Here is a 20,889-nt window from a genome sequence, read left to right as displayed (position 1 = left end):
ATTCTGATGTTGCAGGAGTTTATAGACTAGGTATGTGCATGGATAACTAAGTGTTCTCACGAAAGTGCCTAACTGAGTTGTACAGTAAGGCAACCTATAGTCAATTCAAAGAGGAAGAAAGCACTTTCCAAAGACAGTGGTAGAGCAAGGCTTCATGGATGAGATGGTGTTTGACATGAATCACAAAGAATGGCTAATTGTTCAGCAATCAGAGATGCCAAGAGGGGTTCTTGCTGGAACAAGAAGCAGTAATGCAAACGTAGACACACACATGAAAAAAACAAGACATGGTGGGACACTTGGAGGAGAGGAAGATTGAAATAATAAGTGGAAAGGTAGGCTTGGGCCAGACTGCAAGGCCCTTGAACACCGGGTGATGGCACTGAGTGGCCACAAGGGAAAGAGCCCAGGCTGTTTATGAGGCTTGAAGTCAGAGCAGTCGACGGTTCAGGCCTCACCTTAGGCACTTGGCTTTACCGCACTTGGTATAGCACTAGGTTGATTGTAAACAGTCAATATACACTTATTGATTGATGTAATTTGAAGCATTTTCCCAAGCTTGAGATTGTGATTTATGAAGTAAGAGTAAAGCCTGGAGCCATTAAGTCACAGAGAAAATGTGACTTAATTGGGTAAATCTGAGAGTAGGAGCTATTTTAACGTTCTTTTTGTAAATGGCTTGTTATGTCACCTTAGGAAAGATGTTTTCCTTTCAGTGGCTGTTTGTTTGCTGGTCCTTGTGGCAAAAGTAATAATCAGACCCCCTCATCCTATCAGACTAGGTAGAATGCAGATATCCTGTTAGTGGCTGAAACATCCCCTGAACAGAGAGAGCACAGAACAGCCACCACTGGGACTGCTGCGGGAGGCACGGGGGCTGGGGAACAGGGCCGTCACAGCTAGTCGGACTGCAATGAAGAATTTTCAGCATGGAGCAGACTGGACTTTCATGAGGACCTGTGGTTTTTGAGATCCTTCTTTTCTGCTTTATTCTACCTTCACTAATGTTCTGTCACATTTTGAACTTCCTCAACCCCTGTCAGACATGCAACAGCATATGGAACTGCTGCAGTCAAGCTCCAGGTCAGAGGTTGTGAAGCCCCAAAATACTCCGTTAAAATTTGGGAGTTTTTCAAATGAACAAAATTTATAAGATAGTTTTCATATTCTGTTTTCATGTTGAGAGACCTCATAGCTTTTGAGGATTTTATTGGAGGATTTTATTGAACCCTGCTCCACTGTCGTAGGAATTGTGTGTATGTTATTTTATGTAAGCATCAGAGACTGTGATGCTTTGTATTTTTACTGCTATTTTGCAGATGAGGACCCATGCTTAGAGTAGTTTAGTAATTTGCCTAAAATCAGAGTTTAGTAGTTTAGTAACTTAACCAAAATCAGATGGCAAGCAGTACACCTAGAATTAAAATCCATTTCCATTTGACTTTTCCAATAGCATTTGTCCATGCCTTTTCCACCATACTAAACTATTTCAATTACTTTATTGTTTTTTGGAGACAGGGTCTTGCTTTGTCACCCAGGCTAGAGTGCAGTGGCATCATCATAGCTCACTGTAACCTCACACTCCTGGGCTAGGCGATTGTCCTGCCTCAGCCTCCTGAGTATCTGGGACTATAAGTGCACACCACCATGCCTGGCTAATTTTTCTATTTTTTTGTAGAGACGGGGTCTTCCTCTTGCTCAGGTTAGTCTCAAACTTCTGGCCTTAAGTGATCCTCCCACCTTGGCCTCCCAAAGTGCTAGGATTAAAGGCGTGAACCAGCATGCCTGGCCTCAATTATTTTTAAAATTCATAATAGTTGTTTTGGTTAGAGAATTTATAAAGAGTACTTGACTAAATTCTTTAAGTTTACACACAAATAAACAAATTATCCAAAGATACCAAAAGTTTGAACTATGACCAACTAATTTATACTCTATTGAGTACCATTTTCTTTTCCTACTTTTTCTTCCTTCCTACTTAAAATTTGTGAAATTGCCTTGTGTATGTGTGTATGTATGTGCCTTTTTTTTTAAGTTTTTTCTTACCAATTCAGTAAATCTAAAACCAATTTGGATATCAAAGACAAAAATCTCAGCATGGAAACCGTTCTTTTGTGTGTGTGTGTGTGTAGCATGATGAAAGTTTAGCGTAAAGCCCAGAAAAACCCAGCCCAGAAAATTCAAATTTCCTACAACACTTTGCTTAACTGGTTAGCATTTCTTAGATTCACTTACCTAATGTGTTACCATGCTAGTGCACATTTAAACTATATTTGAGAGTGATTATTCTATGTTCTCATTTATCTGTCTACAGAATGGAGTCAGGGTTAAACATTCCAACTCTGAAATCAGACAGACATGAGTTTCAGTCGTATTTAATAACATTGTAACTTTTGTCAATTTTCTTAATGATGATAGTAGTAGTACCTATCTCACAGGCTCATTTGGAGAATTAAATAATATCTAGTTATCCCTAAGCATAACACCTAGCATATAGTAAGTGTTCAATAAATAGCTACTGTAGACTATAATTATATCAAATTAGTTTATATTATATGAAAAACTAATGATAGATGAAGGGGAATTTGCTAGCTTTGTAATACATTATTTTTTACTTTTCTCTGTCACAGTTGCTAGGAAATGAGAGTTGATTCCTCAAGCCAAGAGTCAGCTATCCATAGTGACCTAAGCTTTCTGCAACTTTGGGAAAGGTTTTCTAAAAAGTTGAAAAAGAAAAAGAGTTGTAACTGGGAGTCTTAAAACTGTATAAATTTATATAAAAGATAGTTTGGTAGTTTATTAACTAGAGTAACAGAAATCTAGATTGTCACTAGAGTGATAAAAGAAACCGTTAAGAAAGGAAAAGGAAGAAAACAAAGATTCAAATATTTGTATGGGTGTTTAAAGTCTTATCAGTACATTTTCAGTCAGATGTCTCAGTCGGCCTCACACCACAGCTCTGGGAGGAGGGTGGCTGACGGGTGGCGGAGGGGAAGGGAGGCGAGGAAGGCAGACAGGCGTTGTCATGATGGTCTCCTTACCATTGCAGAGGTGAGGCAACTGAGCCATGGAGCGCTGGGTGACTTGTTTAGTGCCACACAGCTGATGACGGAAGAGGTCTTCTCTAAAATTGGGCACAGACAAAACACAGATACAGCAGTTAACAAAGGAAAGTATTTCACATGGAAGTTTTCTCCTCTAAACACAGTAGGCTGAGACAGAAATCTCTCAGAGGACCTTTTCTGCTCCACATTCTGTGATTCCACGAGTAAAACTGACATGTTTTCCTTTGTGGGTACTGCAAAGGAAGGCAAAATAAATATTATGTGGAAAACACTGATTGAAAGCTTTGTAAGAGAGAATAAAAAGACCAGTTGGGAAGAAAAGGCAATAAACATCTCAGGGGAAGGCCAAGTGATCAAAAGAATCATTAAAAACAGGATAAAAAGGAGATCAATATTAAAAAGAGATAAGGTAGAGTTAGAAATAAATAGTAATGTGATTCCTTTCAAGAATGTGAGCAGACACAATAGAGATGTTAATCACTGAAAACAACAACAGTCATTGCTCCTTGAATATAATATACAGGACACTTCATTTTTCTGTGTGTCATTAGGACCTTGTGCCAAGAAGCCTCCCGTGACAGCGTGTGACTAAGGGTGGGTTACTTACCAAAGTAGCTGCTCTCACTCATTAAATTTTGTAGTGTTTTTTGTTTTTTATATTTTTTCATATTTTCTTTCTCAGAAGGCAAACTTTTGTCTAAGATTTGGGACAGCTGACTTACTAGTTGTGTGACTTTGGGGACGTTGTTTAACTTCTTTGTGCGCAAGTTCCCTTTGTGGAAAAAGCAGGGCAAATAGTACTATCTCCCTAATAAGGCCATTCTGAGAAGGAAGGAATATTGGATGCAAAGTGCTCTGAAAAGTCCTCCATAATGTTTACCGCTGTGGTACTTCGTCATCATCAAGAACGGAGGGTTAAGTGAGCATCTGCTCTGTCCACTTGCCCTGAGAGCCGTGAGGTGGAGCATTCTGGTACTACATAGCTAAAGGACAGGTCCACCCTGTTGAGGAGGAATATTGTTATTAACCTTAAATATTCCATCTTTATGCCTTAAGGTTCTAATCCTCCCTCCCCACAGATGGACTTTGTGTCAGTAGGGCTGTAAAGCAGTGTTCCAATTCAAACAAGCCAGAAACCTCCCAGCGTGGGCCTAGCTTCAGTGTCTCCACCTGGACCAGAGGACAAGCAAGCATATCTAGCAAATATCCTCTGTGGCCACATTGTAAACGCTGCTCTAGTGAATGGCAGCTGGTGCCAGATCACATCAGAGCCTCCCTGACCAGGGAGACTCAGTCAGACACATTGGAAATGTGCTACAACCTGGGAAAGAACAAGATATCAAGCAGAACAGAGTTCACTAAAGGAGAAGTGTATTGCCAGACTCCCTAGGAAGAAAAGCAAACTGTATAAACCCAGATGCAGCCAACCACTGGTTATAAACAAGGGCAAAAAAAGACTGAAAAGGTCTTTGCATTGTTAGTAACACTACAAGCATTGCAGGAGAACATCCCAAAACTAAGCCAGCTGATTACACTACATGTTCTACAGTCCCCCCCGGGCAGTCGCTCCTGCACGGGGTGTTTTACTCACTGTGAATGGACTGTACATCACATTCTCCAATCTGCCTAGCTCAAGCTTTCCCAGTTTCTTTGGTTCCCAGGCCTCGATATTACTTCCAACTACGTGTAGATGAGTGACATGCCTCACACTTTTCAAAGAAGTAAAGTCTCTGACATAAGTTGCCTTCGCTTTCCCATTCTCTACCTGAATAATTTCCATATTTTTCACTCACCTTGTCTACTTTTGCTTCCGGCTCAGAGATGGTAGGAAACACCCATCTCCAGCTAATTCTTTCAGTCTTGTCCTCTCAGCCCTCTTTGGGAACCTGGGTTCATCAGTTATTTCTGTCTGCTACATCTTCACTCTTTCTCTGTAATCATGTTTGACTAGTCTATGTACCTTTTCTTATCCTCACCAGATTTCTTAAAAACACAGTCCTTCTTGCTCCTGCGAATCCAGTACACTTCAACATCAGCCCCTAGGCCTCCTCCGCAAGCCCCCTTGGGCTTTCTCTTCCATTTTCTGTTCCATTAATGCCTCAGTGCTCCTATCAGTCCTATGTGCTCCAAGTTTATAATTCCTCCTCCCCTCTCAAAGCAATAATAATCATAAAAATATCAGCTAGCATGTATTAATCACTTACACTGTGCCAATTTCTTAATAAGCAGTGGCATTTATCTTCACAATGTCACTAAGAGGCAGGCAGGATCATCCTCATTTTATATATAAGCAAAAGGATGGTCTGGATTTAAAATCAGGTGTGTTTGTCCCCAAAGCCTGTGCTTTTAAGCTGCATAGAGGTTAACAGTTGACAAGTTCATTCCGTCTCCATGTCTCTTGTCGCCGTCTCAGGCCCTTGCGGCTCGCTGCTTCCTGCCGAGCCTCACCATCTTCAATCTTATACTGCGCTGTGTGATTACTCCTCATTAAGAACGGGTCTGATCGTGTCATTCTACGATCCCAAACCCTTCAGCAGTTCCCCTCATCCCATCTTAGCAAATCCACACTCCTGGGCACAAGCCAGCGTCCCTGCACATAAGTCAGCCTGAAGGTCTGTCTGCTCTTTGCCCACTGGCCTCTCTTCGCCCACACCACAGCCTCACCATCCCGTACCTAAAACACACATCTGCACGTGTCGAAACCTATTCTTTAAGGCCCAGCTCAACTGTGATCTCCTCCCAGAAGGTTCTCTCATGCTCCGTCATCACCTCCTGCTCCTCCCACCAAGCTAGAGATAATCCTTCGCTTTCAGTGGCAAATCACTTTACTCTCTGCCCTCTCTCTCTCCCCGTCATATATATATCTGTACTCCTTTCATCTCTCAGCCCGTGTGTTCACAGCCCCTTACGGAGCTCTTTCCCCTGGCATAAGGAATAAAGGGATAAAGAAATATGTCAGCCGTGTAGTGCAATGGTTAAGGCACAGAGTGGCATCACAATGTACATGTGAGAATCAAATGTGGAAACAGTAAGGCAGTCTTATTATTCTCAAGTGATGCATGTCTGGGGAGAATCGTCCACTGAGGTGAGACACCAAAAATTCAGTTTGGAAAGTTGTTACCAAGAAAGAGCTAGAAATAAGACAAGTTAGGAGGCAGGAACATACATGCCTTTCAAAGAAGAAGAGACCAAAGGGCCATTCAAATATTCTTGACACAGGCACAAGGAGAAAGCTCTTCCCCCTCCAGGGAGTATATAACAAAGAAAACAGGATGTGAGATCTATTTAGGGAAGATTTTTCTCCTGGCAAAATTATGCATGGAGATGAGGTTACTAAGGGAAATTGCAGGATCTCTTTCATTGGAGATCCTTTAAAATTGGGTAGATTGTTCTATCTGCAACAGTATACATGCAATTTCTGGAGCATTTCCATTTGCTGATGAAATCTTTTGTCAGAGTTCAGGGCAGGTAATGAATGGACTCACTCTACTGTCAAACCCTGATTCCTGCAGGAAGAAATAGTTTCTAAAATATAAGGGCACAATAACAATAGTTACATTTCTAACCTTTTTGGCTCATGGTTCTCTAAATCTTTCTTACGGAAAATAGGAAACCTGATTATGATATCCACACCCAGCACTGACCTCCCAGAACATGTAATCAGCTTTGACTAAGCTAGATTTTCTTTATGCTTAACACATTACATGACAATAGTAGAACATAGTAGTTAAGAGCACAGGCCTAGGAGCCAGACTGTTATATCTTGGCTCTGTCACTTAGCCATGGGCCCCGAGTAAGTTACACACTTCTGTGTGCCTCAGTTTTCTCATCTGTAAATAGGGATAGTGTATCCCTTACCTTGTGGGGTGGTTGTCTTTACATATAAAGACCCAAGAGCAGTAAGTGTCTGATACACAGTGACTGCTCAAAAAATGATCATTTATTGTTTTTACTAAACTATGTAATGTTAAATCTTTTTTCATACCATGTATTTCTCAAAAATGTGTGTTTGCTGCCAAAAGGATTTGTTGCTCCTTGAAATAAGCATTTTTGGAGATACGTTAATTCTTTGAAGCCTCTGGGTAGTATTAAGTGATAATCCAAAGATCTAGCTAAAAGGGTTCCTTACTGCATTATTTTTGTAAATTCCTACACCACAGGCTGATTGCATATGTGATCTTAGGAGACCTCCACCACAGTTTTAAAACTGTTCTCCTTTTCATGATAAATGACTCAGAAGTGATTCTCTAAAAAGAAATTCAGACACTTCTGTACATTTGGGTGTAGAATTACTTCTGTCACCAGGACTGATCAAAGGGATGTTAACATGAAGGTAGGTACTACATTTGATTTAGGATATGTTAAATAGGCTTTTTATAAAAGTATTTATAAAAAAACTTCTTTTGCCCCTAGGAATAATTCGGGTTTCACACCAGCAGACACAGTGGCTATCATTTTCTGTTCTACACACAAATCCCTGACACTGGGTAAGTGATTCACAGAGCTAAAAGCCATACATTGTCCTCATGTAGTTACAACTGATGATTTTGAAATTCAAGGAACTCTTGACATTAAATGGAATGAGGTGTTGTCCACTCTGGTAGATGAAGAACAATAGCAAAGTGAGAATGGGTCATTGCTTTCAAATGCTGTTATTTGATCAAACTAATATCTGAGGGCCTAAATTTAACAGCAGAGAATTTAGCATAATTTGTAATCATGTTTTCAATTCTCATGAAAGATTATCAATGTCGAATGTTAACATTAGAGCCTGGGTGGGGTAGAGGTGGGGGAGAATACTGCTTCTGAAAAAGGAATTGGCAAAAACTTTGCCTTAGAAGGCTCTAGAGTTGTCCCTGGAAAATGTTAACTTATTTCCTCAGAGCTCAAAGCAAGGTGCGAATAATGTCAGTACTCTAATTTGATATTGACATTAGTTTAAAGATCATTTCCGAATGTTACATTACTTCTATAAAGAAACAATATAGTTATCATTGACTGAATAGGATTAGCACTAAAAGCAGAAGTATTTATTTAATGGATAAAAATGGATTAAGGAAAAAAGTGCTATTTTCTACTTAGTTTTATCCAATTTAGTGGCATTATCCCAAGAACCTGTTAGACATCCAGAATCTATGTTTTTAGTCATTAAAAGTCATTAAGTCATTAGCAGCTTTATTGAAATATACATCATTCACAAACTGCTTGAGGTGATGGGCGTGTTATGGCAAAATCTTAATATAAAAATTCCTCCACATTTTGGCATGCAACTCACTTAAGAGAGTGGAGAATTGTGACATTGCTCTAAGTCTGCTCATGTTAAAGAAATTCACTCTGTAAGCTAGAAACGAAGACATTTCGTGTTTTAACAAATCCCAAACACATTTGTCTGACAGAGTCTACTATCTCAGTCTTCCCAAGTTTGGAAAATGATTTAGAAATTGGACAAACTCTTAAGGAGCTGTTGTTATCTAGGGCTTCAGCTTATTTGAATAAATTATATATCTACAATCCATGCAAGGCCCTATTTTTGGTTTTCTCCATAATTATCATCAAATTGAAGTTGAAACAGCCTTGGAAGCCATATTCCAGTCCTGATTTTGTGACCCTGGACAAATCAGTTAACCTCCCTGAACCTTAGCTTTTTCATCTGTAAAATGAGCAGAAAAACACTCACTTTGTAAGGGCACTTGTTAAGTACCTAGCACAGCAATTGGTAGATCATAGGTAGTCAATTGTGCCATGAATAGATTACTGTGGACTAAATGGGATACCCCGCACATAGTGGGTGCTCTACAAGCAGTAGCTATAATTATTCATTATTAATAACTATATTAGTTATAACTGTTGCCACTTCCAGAGTTCCAGTCCCCTGACCCTGTCTTGTAGGTTTTCCTGTAACAAGTGTGGTTTAGTGGTTGACCTCAAAGAAGTCCCCATGTACTTCTTTCCTATGTGTTTTATTGTGGTGTGATATCTGGTGTTCCGGGTCTTCTAAAAACTAAGGGACTTTTATAAAGTTAGTTAATCCAGGGGTGGATGCAGCCAGACTCCTCAGTTGTAGAATGTAGGGGTCCAGTGAGCCCATGTCCTTAGTGTCCATGCCGAACCACGGCTGCAACAAATTCTTTTCTGCATTTCTGCATTGGGCTTCTAAACCTGACCCACTCCTAGGGATTTGCTTTTGTCTGAAAGGCCAAAATGGATTTTCTTTATTTCTCCACAGTTTTTCTGTGCTAGAGCTAGCTGTGTTGAACAAAGAACAAGAAGCATACCGCCATGTGATCAGTATTCTTTTCTTTTCCATGAGAAAAATACCTACCCATTCAATTGTTTCTTATTTTGTCTTTTCATTTTTCTTAATCCCAAAGACACCTGTTTTTTATGCTTTCTGAAAGCTAATTTTCAGGCAAGGAGATACATGCTCTGAAGTAGTAGTTTTGCTAAAAAGGATTGAGTTAACTTGGATTTTTGTTTGCTTCTGCAGTGTTCACCCATGAAATAGATACTTAGATCCTCTAATAGGATACTGTACCAGTGTGGTATCTAAGTAACCATGTAGTAAAAATGCTTACTTTCATAACATGACACACCTAAGTTCTCTTGGAATTATAAGACCTAAATACTCAACCTGGCTCTTACACTGATACTTTCCCAGGCCTCAGTTTCCTTGGCTCTAAGATTAGGTAATTTTACTTCCAACTCAAATATTCTATTGTACCCAGGTATGATTCCTGCAGTCTCGTAGGTAGCATTTATAAGAATGGCCTCTTTGCTGTTTCCCTCATCTCAGAGAGATCACCCTTATCTCCACATATAGCAAGGGATGTTTGGATGCTGTTGCTAGAATGGCCTTGTTAAGCCCTATAAATTTACTGTATCCATTTTCACAAGATCCAATATATGTTTCCCTCTACTGGTGACCTGACCTCACTGGTACAGAGGATATGCCATGACAGTGACCTCAGCTACAGGCTGATAATGATCCTAATAGAAATTCTTATCTGCATCGAAATGAAAGAACATCGCACAGAGTGTGAAGAATTCATATTCCAGAAAGCAGGGACAAATTCCAGGTAATATCACTCAGAGTTATATTTTCTCTCACCTCTCACACAAAGATGAAATACAACATATCATAATGTACTATTTGGCACTTTAAAAATATATCTTTCCCATTGCAGTCACTGCCATAATATTTCTTCTAAAGATCTTACATATATACACACACACACACACACACACACACACACACACACACACACACACACACATATAACATCTCGAGTAGAATACATTAAGTGAAACTTATAAAATGCCACTCGTTATTACATGCAATATTTGTATTTAAGAATAAATGATTGCAGGCCAAGTGATACATATGTAACTAATGAACCACAGATAAAAACTCTTGCTTGAGAAGTTTTCGGAATATCCTCTTGCATATACAACTTTGATTTATTTTATTGTTCCTGCTTTTGCCCTGTCTCAATCTCTTCCATGTACTTGCATCTACACACATGCTGAATTTGATTCATTGCTTTTATTAGTGCATTTGCCATTGATTGATTAGTTCTTCGTATTAGTACTTTTTCTATTGATTGATTGCAGATGAAGTGACTATTTGACCTTTAATTATGAGGCTTCCTATTGAAAATGACATTGAGCTATGGCTTCACATAATCCATCTGGAAAGCCTGACATGATGCCATTCCCTGGAGTTCGTTCAGGAAGAAAGAGGAGGCCTGAAGGAAGTGCAGAGCTATCACTGTGCTTCATCTAAAACAATACTACAGGGCTTGTTTGCTGCTCTCCTATAGTTTCAGCTCAGGGTTGAGGTAATTTTATATTTTGTCAAGACAGCATCACTTGCTGTGGGTTGCCGTAAAAGCCATGAACTCTCCCAAATTATTCTCTAGTTTGATGGTGATTTTTGTGTAATAATGAGAAGATATTTCACATAGTGGAGACGGAAGAACAGCTTGTACCCTGGTAAATAATGGCTCAGTGCACAGTCAGTCAATAGATCTCATCAAGAAAGAAATTAGATCCAAGATATCCTGTGGAATTGGTGTTTTACTTTTATTTATCTTTTTCTCTTGAGTATTCAAATCACTTTACTTATCTAGAGTTCCAATATATGTAGAAAACTTTCTCACTATACCTAGCAAGTGAATATTTCAGGATGTTTGAGGTCCTTAAGCGTATATTTATATTAGTTTTTAATGTTTTTAGATAGCAAAATGAAAGCACATAGACTCAGAGCATGTCAAATGACTATTGGCAGTCAATGGTGAGACTCCTAATTTTTTTTCTTATTTCCAAAAGCAGTTCTGAATTGAATGAGTGCTATTTAAATTTTAAATAGTGTCATGATCAATGCTTATTAAAAGTCTGCTATGTAGCCTGCCTTTTACAGACACATATGTACAAGGCAACCATTCCTCACATTGTTTATATGCACTTCATTATGGGTCTAGTCACAGCTACACAGCTGAACTATAAAAAGAAACTATGCATTAAGCTAAAAGAATATATATAGCTTTTTGGTAGACGTAGGATTCTGGCAAGAGTGGAAAGAGCACATACCTGATTCTAGTCTGGACTCAAGTTCCGGTTCTCTCACCAAAGGTGGAACAAATTATTTAACTGCCATAGGCCTCATTTCCTCATTTGTACAATGAGAAGGTGGACAAAATGATACCTGAGATTCCTTCCAGTTTTAAGTTTCTGTGAGTCTGTGACTGGTATTTCCACTCTATGAAATAATAACAGTTTCCCTATTCTACGTGCAAAGGAAAAGCTTTCTTGAAAGGAGTAGTTATGTAAATAATGTTACAGTATTACAGGAAAGGAAATATGGCTGTTGCTTCTTCCTAAAGAGATTAAAACATGTGTTCACGCTCTCCAAAGATTGTCATAGGAGAAACAAAATCTTAGAAAGATCTTGTTTTTCATTTTAATTAGAAGCTTTTCCAAGAATGTTAAAGGATTACATATAACTTGGGCTGAAAAGATCATTTAATAACCTGTGAGTCATTTTGTTAAAAGGAAATAGGATTGAAATACAGAAGTTTGCATTTCTGATATTCTTTTCTTCCAAAGCATATTCTATTTGCCACCTAAAGAATATTATCTTAATACAACTACCCTGCAGCTGAACTAGGCAGCACTGTTTTAAAGCTCTTAACCCAGTAACTCATGTTACCTGAACAGCCTCGAATCTTAGCAAGACAGTATTTATTGTCTTATTTTGCATACAAAGAAATGTAAGCGTAGGAAAAAAATTTTTTAAACTTACTCCAGATCATACTCGAGAAATTAGATTCCAGGCCTCCTAACTTCCAGAACTGCACTGAAGACCAAAAATTGCTGTACTAGTGCCAAGTATTGTAAATGTTTGATCTTGGCATGGATTTGAATTATTTTTATTAATTGTTCAAAAAGAAAATTACTTCTGGTTGCTGGTTATAAGACAGTTTTAAAATAGTTAACACCTGTAATTGTTCTGATAAACATGTATTTCCATGTGGCCCAATCATAAGCTGGTATTCACTCTTTACAGGATATAACCTTTTATTATTAACTTAAAGTTATATCCTATTTAAAGTAGATCTTACTGAGTCAGCCTTACCTTTCATCAGGTAACCCTGTCTGTGCTCTGTTCTTGCAAACTAAGAGCCACAGCGCTGTCTGACAATAAGCTATTAAAGTGGAAATAGAAATTCAGAGGAAAGACAGAAGATATTAATAGAAGACTGTGTTTGGAGTACAGCTGTAAATATGTTTCTGTCATGCAGTTTGCCTCTAGAGTTACAGTTCTGTACGGAAAGGCAGTTTGGGAGTCTCTGCCGTGTGACAGATTCTTAAAGATACCACTGAAATTATGGACCCAGCAGATTTTACCATCATGCTAAAGAAAAGTGAAGGAGTGTCTGTCATTTTGTGCTATTTTCTGATCCACATAAAGAAAGGGAGAAATGTAAGTTCTCAAACAAAATGACGCACTAATGTTCCTCAGAGGTTGGCGAACTATTTTGTTTGGATTTTTTTATTCTGAATTGGGTATCTGAAAATCATTGCTAGGGTATCTTAGACTTTGTAATCAAAATTTAGGAAGTCCCAAGGATTCTAGACAACAAGTATGAAATTAAGGATAATAAAACTTCTTTAAAGGATCCCAGCCTGACCTCCAAGTATCATTTATCTTAATGATGTGCCAGATGTTCACCCAGAAGACCAATGCCCTGTACCCCTGTGTTTCTCCTCCTCCTCCTCCTCCTCCTCCTCCTCCTCCTCCTCCTCCTCCTCCTCCTCCTCCATGGTTTCTGTACCAGGGACTGCCCAGGGCTTTTAGCCACAACCTACGTTTCGAAATATATTTTACAATGTGATCCAGAATTGATTTTGCAACTCACTAATGGGTCATAATCCAAGATCTGAAAAACATGGCTTTATACCTTATTTAATGAAAAAGTTTTATTTCTTTTCTCAAATAGTTATCATGTACACTTTGACATCTGCAGTCCCTTTTTCACTGAACTTTTACCCAAATTTCTGATCCCATGTAGGAACCAGAGCTAAATTAAGACTTAGAGTAATTCTTGATTTGCATAACGTAAGATTACTTTAATTTAGATTCTTATTTTATTCAGTTTACATGATAAACTTTCTATATCTTTTGATTTATTCAATACATTTTCAACGGTAAATAATAATAATAATAGCAGCTAACATTAATTGGGTATTGAATAGGCAAACATTGTGCTAAGTGCTAGTTACATGAGCTAATTTACTTTAAAATACTTCTGTGTTGACAGTGTGGTAATTATGTACATACTCCTTAGTTTAGACTTCAGTGCCAGGAACATCCAGTTGCTCTCGCAGAAAATTCTCCCTGTAGTGTCCAGCTGCTATTTTATGAGAATGGAAATACTCCAGAGGGAGCTACAACAAATACTTTTGTTATCTCTCTATCAACCGGACACTTTGCTAATTAGCATAATGAATTCAGAAACAGGTTTTGATTGGTGAAATTACTGACTTGTTAATTTGTATGATAAATGTAATAAATGGATTCTCATTGATAATGTGGACTGCCTAAAACTATTAGAAACACTTCCCACTTGCTATAAGAAACAAGCAGGTCCTGTAGCCGCATATGAAACCCACAGGGATGTGCTGGAGGCTTGATTCCCACTTGGTTTTGTGTCCAGCTACTGTTAGGAGGAACTGTGGTTGCCTGAGGCTGACTGGAAGGGTCACTAAATCCTGGAATGTCATTGTGTGGCTTTGAGAGATCCTCCCATGCAAGATGCTATGAGAACACCTGAAAGGTCAGAGCTGGGACTACCATTTTATGGGATACGTTGCACAAACTACTTTTGTGTTTGATTGCTAGTACGTGTTGAGTTAAAACATACCTATATGGGAGGCAGTTTACTTTCATTAAAACCTGCTTGCAAGGTTGTAGGAGTGTAGCTAATCTTCACCTACCTTAAACTTTGTTTGGCCACTACACATTATCTGCTGGAAACAATCTGGAACTTTTGCATGGCCAGCTTGGTATAGGCCACTTCCCAAAACTACTTAGCATGCACCAGTCATGTGACTCCCACAATCACCCCAGATAAAAAAAGTAAAATTCCCAAGTGATCAATAACTTGCCCAAGTCACATGATCCCAAGTGGCAGAGCTAGAAATCAAACCCAGGTCTGACTGTTAGCTACTGTGCTGAACTGTAGTGAGAGTTTGCAGAAAGAGCCCTGTGCTGTGAAACCTCTCAATCCTATGATCCACTAGCTATGAAAAGATCAGATTAGATGATCTCTGGGGCCCTTCTAGTTCTAACATTCTGTAATTCTCTGATTTTGAAAGTCTTAAGTATTTAGCTGTAGAATCTTGAACCCTTTGGATGGATACCATAGATTAGCATCTCTAAAAGGGTGGCCCTCAAAATTATAGCAAATCGCTTCTTAAAAGAAATAAAAATTTTTAAAAAAACCAGATTACTGGGCCTTTGCTCAAGCCCACTGATTAAGAATTTTTAAAGATAAGACCCTGGTGTTGGACATTTGTAACACACTTCAGAAGAGGGTATTATGCTCATTAAAGTTTAAAATCTACCCCATTACTTACATCCAGAATCACCTCTCAGCTTTGAAATGTGCTGGCTCATGCACCTAGGTTCTTAGGGAAGCTTTTGACCTAGCAAAATATTCAGTCAGGTTTTGTGCAAGTGCTTTTTGATGATGGTGGGAACCAGTCTGGGTCAACCTTGAGTGGCTGGTGGTTTTTTTGTACTTTAGCCTGGCCATGGTATACTTCACTTTTAAATACTTTATGTCTTATCAGCAGCCAAAAGGAGATACTTAGGACATAAATGCTCATCACACACTACTAGGTACTGGATAAAAAAAACTCAAAATTTTTAACAAACAACTTAGTAGGCCTGGACCCTGATTTCTAGGAATCACTTTCTTCCTAATTGCATGGTTTCACCATATGATATTATGGGCCTATATAAGAAGGATAAAACCTGGCTCTAGTTTCTCTAATCTGTAGCTGGGGTTCTCATACTCTTGCCTAAGTTCAGATGTCCTTTTGAGTTTCCTTTGTATCAGTCTGGTTAAACCACAGCATTTGGATGTGGAAGTATGCCAGTATTGCATCAAGTATTACCTGGACAAAAGAAAACCATCCATTTAATGCCCATAATTCCTAGCACTCACTCCTGAAGTGGACCTCGCTTTCTTTAAGACCATGTCTTCCTGGCAAGCTAAAGCATATTTAAAATAATTTCAGAATGCCTACTATTTGAAAGTTATTCTTATGTAAATCCCTTTATGAAAGGAAATATATATATATATATATATATATATATAAAATTATTTAAAAACTCTCACAACACAATTGATAGTGTGGAAAAAAAAGGAGATGGAATGATGGAATCACTACTTTCCAGAAGTCAGTGCTCTGAAAGGGGAGCAGAACAAATATGATCATGGGCACTTATCAAGAATACAGTACTTCAAGGACACAAAAAATGGAAAGATATTCTATCCTCATGGATTGGAAGAATCAATATTGTTAAAATGTCCATACTACCCAAAATAATCTGCAGATTCGGTGCAATCCCCATCAAAACACCAGTGACATTCTTCAGATAAATAGAAAATATAGTCCTAAAATTTATATGGAACCACAAAAGACCCAAAATAGCCAAAGCCATCCTGAGGAAAAAGAAAAAAACTGGAGTAATCATATTACCTGACTTTCAGTTATACTACATAGCCATAGTAACCAAAACAGCAATGGTACTGGCATAAAAACAGACACATAGACCAATGGAACAAAATAGAGAACGTAGAAATAAATCCAACATCTATAGTGAATTTATCTTGGATAAAGGTGCAAAGAACATACATTCAGGAAAGGACAGTCTCTTCAATAATTGGTGCTGGAAACACGGGATATCCATATGTCGAAGAATGAAACTAGACTGTTATCTCTCACCATATACAAAAATCAAATCAAAATGGATTAAAGACTTAAATCTAAGACCTGAAATTATGACACTACTAAAAGAAAATATTGGGGGAATGCTTCAAGACATTGATCTGGGCAATGATTTGAGTAATACCCTCAAAGACAAGTAACCAAAGCAAAATTGGACAAATGGGATCATATCAAGCTTAAAAGCTTCTGTATAGCAAAGGAAACAATCAACAAAAGGAAGAGACAGTCCACAGAACGGGAAAAAATATTAGCAAACTACCCATCTGACAAGAGATTAATAACTAGACTATATAAGGAGCTCCAACAACTCAATAAAAAAATAATAATCTAATTAAAAATGGGCAAAGGATCTGAATAGACATTTCTCAAAAGAAGACATATAAATGGCCAACAGGTATATGAAGAAAATGTTCAATATCATTAGTCATCAGAGAAATGCAAATCAAAAATACAATGAAATATCATCTCACCCCATTTAAAATGGCTTTTATCAAAAAGACAGGCAATAACAAATATTGGTGAGGATGTGAAGAAAGGGAACCCTCGTATACTGTTGGCAGGAATGTAAATTAGTGCAACCGGTGTGGAGAACAGTATGGAGGTTCCTCAAAAAACTAAAAATAGAACTAAAAATAGAACCATATGACTCGGCAATCCCACTGCTCAATATATATCCAAAGGAAAGGAAATCAGTATATCGACAAGATATCTGCACTCCCGTGTTTATTTCAGCACTATTCACACTCCCCAAGATTTGGAATCAACTTAAGTGTCTATCAGTGGATGAATAGATAAAGAAATTGTGGTACATATATACAACAAAATACTGTATAGCCACAAAAAAACATGAAATTCTGCCATTTGTAACAATATGGGTGGAACTGGAGAACATTATGTCAAGTGAAATGAGCCAAGCTCAGAAAAACAAATCTCACGTATTCTCACTCATATGTGGGAGCTAAATGTTAAAAACCATTGTTTTGAAATTAAAGACTTGGGTTTGTTACTCTTGCCTGTATTAAGGGAACAGAGACAGAGTGTAGAATGACCGTTACCAGAGGATGGGAAGGATAGCAGGAAGGTGGGGGATAAAGTGAGAATGGTTAATGGGTGTAAAAATATAGTTAGATAGTTAGATAGAATGACCAATATTTGATAGCACAATAAAGTGACTGTAAGCAACAGTAAGTTAGGGTATACTTTAAAATCACTAAAATAGCGGAATTGGAATGCTCCTAGCACAAAGAAATGATAACTGCCTGAAGTGATGAGTACCCCAATTTCCCTGATTTGATTTATTCACATTGTATGCCTGTAAGATATACAACTATTATGTACCCATAATAATTCAAAAAATCTTTTAAAAGAATACAGGACTTGTCAGCAGATGAGGGCCAGTGAGGGCTTGGCAGCATCCACGGTAGGGAGCTTCTGTTCCCGTGGCAGTCCTCAGCAGTCACCATTCACAAATGTCTCTGAAGGGCTCCAGACCACATCCTGAATGATTTCAGTGACAAGCCCCTTCCCTGGACAGTCCTGGAGACTGCTAAGTTTGAGCCCCACAATACCATTTCATAATTCTACTTCTTATAACTTTAACAGTCATCCTGATAGCTGTCATTTGGGGGTGCTCACTCTATGCCAGGCACTGTACTAGGTACTTCACATACACTATGTCACTTGAAACCTCCAACCACCCTTTGAGATAGTTACTTTAACCTCATTTTGAGCAGCAGTGGAAGCTGCATGGGATTAGGGTAAGATCATCCACTCACGTAGCTGGTAGGTGATACAGTCAGGATTTAAACCCAAGCCTCTAATTTCAAAGCCCACGTCCTTTCCATCACACCACCTAACCCTCTAGAAATAGCTAAGAGTGGCATGTTAGCTGTCTGCTGCTTGCTGAGTCTGAGTGATGGAGCAGGGACGAGAGGAGGCGAGCGTTTCCGTGCATCAGCCTCATTGTTGCTGAGCTCTACCTGCAGTTGTCACCCCGTAGCTCAATGGCAAGGAGGCAGGAAAGACCCCACACATTGTACAGGGGCACCTCCCACTATATACCAAATCCTTGTCACTATATGCTCCTTAATGATACCTCTTAGTGTTAGAAGCTTTTAATTCCATAGTTCCTTATTTGTTTCAAACTAAGAGACATCCTATCATAGAAGTAGCACTAAAGAGATTAATTTTACACATTAATAACTAATTCACATGCCCTCAGTCATGTCCACCCTGTGCTTCGGAAAAGGAAATTCCAAAGAAGTGAGGGGAACACATTCTGTTGTTCTGGGGCTTGTCCTTTCCGACGAGGCCTTTGCCACGTCCAGGACAGCCACGGCAGCCCGCTGTACCGCCTGTTCTCTGCGCTCGCTGTCAGTCTGGTATTATTACTATCAATATTTAGAAAGTTTGCCTCTAGCAGTACTAAAATGTGCATCACAAAACAACACTCGTTTACTGTGTTTGAAGTGAAGAATCTTGCCCAGGAGATCCCATTCACTTGAAGTTTCTATCTCTCAATCTCAACTTACAAACAAAGATCGGTCCAATTATTTATTTAGTCATGTCTCTTCTTGGAAGTTCCCTTAATTGAACGAGACACTATAAACCAGGTTGTGTGTATCTAATGACAGCCAGCTCGGTCCTTCTTTACAGTAAAGAATAAATGAACCTGCAGCTGCAAAGCACGGCTGTCACACACCCCCTCTATGTTCCCATTTACAGCCCCATCCAAGCAACTTCAGCCAGAAATTAAAGTTAGCTGCCCACTTTTTTAAAGCTGTGGGGTACCCAGTAGGTTTTTGACAAGTTACCCTGGGGGCAGAAGAAAGTACAAAATTGGACACAACTCAAAAGATTCCTGGGCCCCAGGAAGCCAGCTGATTTGGAATGTCATCTGTACTGAAGCTGAGCATGTTAATGAAATTGTAGCCCTGACACTTCCCAGAACTGCCTGTGATGCAAGTTTGTTGTACAAGGTGCCAATGAAAAGATGCTTTTAAAAATCAATATACTTCATTCATTCATTCATTCATTCATTCAAATGTTTGTTTGATAGCTACAATATGCCCCACTTTGGGCTAGGCCCTAGGGGTACAACAGTGAACAAAACACAAAAAAGTTCTTGCCCTTGTCTAGCTTCCTTTCTAGTAGGGATAAGAAGACATTTAAATATACTGCACATCAGATGGTAGTAAGTGATGGAGAAAAATAAAACCATAAAGAAGAATAAGAAATGCAGGGTGGAGGTGGGAAACTTTCAGGCTTAAAGGGCACATTGAATCAAAGACCTGAAGGAAAGACAGAGCAAGCGTGTGGATATTTAGGGGGAGGAGATTCCAAGCAGAGGAAACAGTGTGCCTGGCATGTTAGAAGGAAGAAGGAGCAGAGTGAGTGAGGAGGAGAGTTATAGGAGACACCGTAAAGGTAACGGGGGCGGGCAGTAATGTTGTGCTAGACCTTACTAGCCATTGTAGGGACTGAGAAAGAGAGGGGAAGTCACTGGAGGGCTCTGAATGGACAACGCACAAGATCCCACTTCTGCTTTGAAAGGCTCCCTATGGATGCTCTGTTAAAGTGCCTGGGCTGGGCGGCTGGGAGGGTGCAGCAGTGAGAAATAGGAAACCAGTAAGAAGCTTTGATCCAGAGCAGAGTTTAGGGTGGTAAATAGCAGTGGAAGAGGTGAGACGCATTGGATTTTGGATCTCTTTTTGAACACTAAACTTGTAGGAATTGCTGGCAACTTGGATATGCATGGATGAGAAAGAGGAATTAAAGATGTTTGGCCTGAGGGGCTATAAGGATGGAGCTGCCGTTCGCTGGACTGGTGACTGCAGAGGAACAGGTGCTGGTGGTTGAAGAGTGATGTGGGAGCAGATCCTGGGTTCAGTTCTAAACATGTGAAGTTTGAGATGTCTTTTTGACACCCAGTGGAGTCCTCATTTTGACCCAGGCTGAAGTTTTCAGCCTGTAGAGCTTATTTTCAACTATTAGACTGGATGAGAGACTAAGGGATTGCATAAATGGAGGAGAAAAGAGCTCCTAGGACTGAGAACCTGAGATTCTCCAGAGGCTGGAGAAGATACAGCATCATCGTGATAACAAAATCATAATAAAGTCTATATCAGCCAGACCTATAAACATCTAAACTTGCAAGCCCGTATTTTTCTCCAACTTTGCAAGGTTGAGGTGAACATTCAATGAGAAAGTAGATGTGGAGACACTTTGAAACATTAAAGGAAGGGACTGGTAGTTATTTGGCACCTACTATGTGCTAGGTACTGTATTGGGCACTTAACTTGCCTTA

General features: G+C 39.1%; 1 protein-coding gene across 2 annotated transcripts in view; it reads left to right on the top strand.

The window, feature by feature from the left end:
• Positions 1-20,889, top strand: part of SLC10A7 (solute carrier family 10 member 7) — a 210,536-nt gene that overhangs the window by 172,682 nt on the left and 16,965 nt on the right. Inside the window, exon 10 of one of the 2 annotated variants that reach the window (XM_045552085.1) lies at positions 7,479-7,552. The exons of the other annotated variant lie outside the window; for it this stretch is intronic. Within the exon in view, the coding sequence (XP_045408041.1) occupies positions 7,479-7,552 (74 nt within the window). The remainder of the gene's footprint in view (positions 1-7,478; positions 7,553-20,889) is intronic. 2 annotated transcript variants of the gene reach the window in all.

The sequence above is a fragment of the Lemur catta genome, chromosome 5 (genome assembly GCF_020740605.2).
Source record: "Lemur catta isolate mLemCat1 chromosome 5, mLemCat1.pri, whole genome shotgun sequence".
NCBI lineage: Eukaryota > Metazoa > Chordata > Mammalia > Primates > Lemuridae > Lemur > Lemur catta.
The sequence above is the reverse complement of the archived record's forward strand: the minus strand, read 5'-3'. Positions and strand labels throughout refer to the sequence as shown.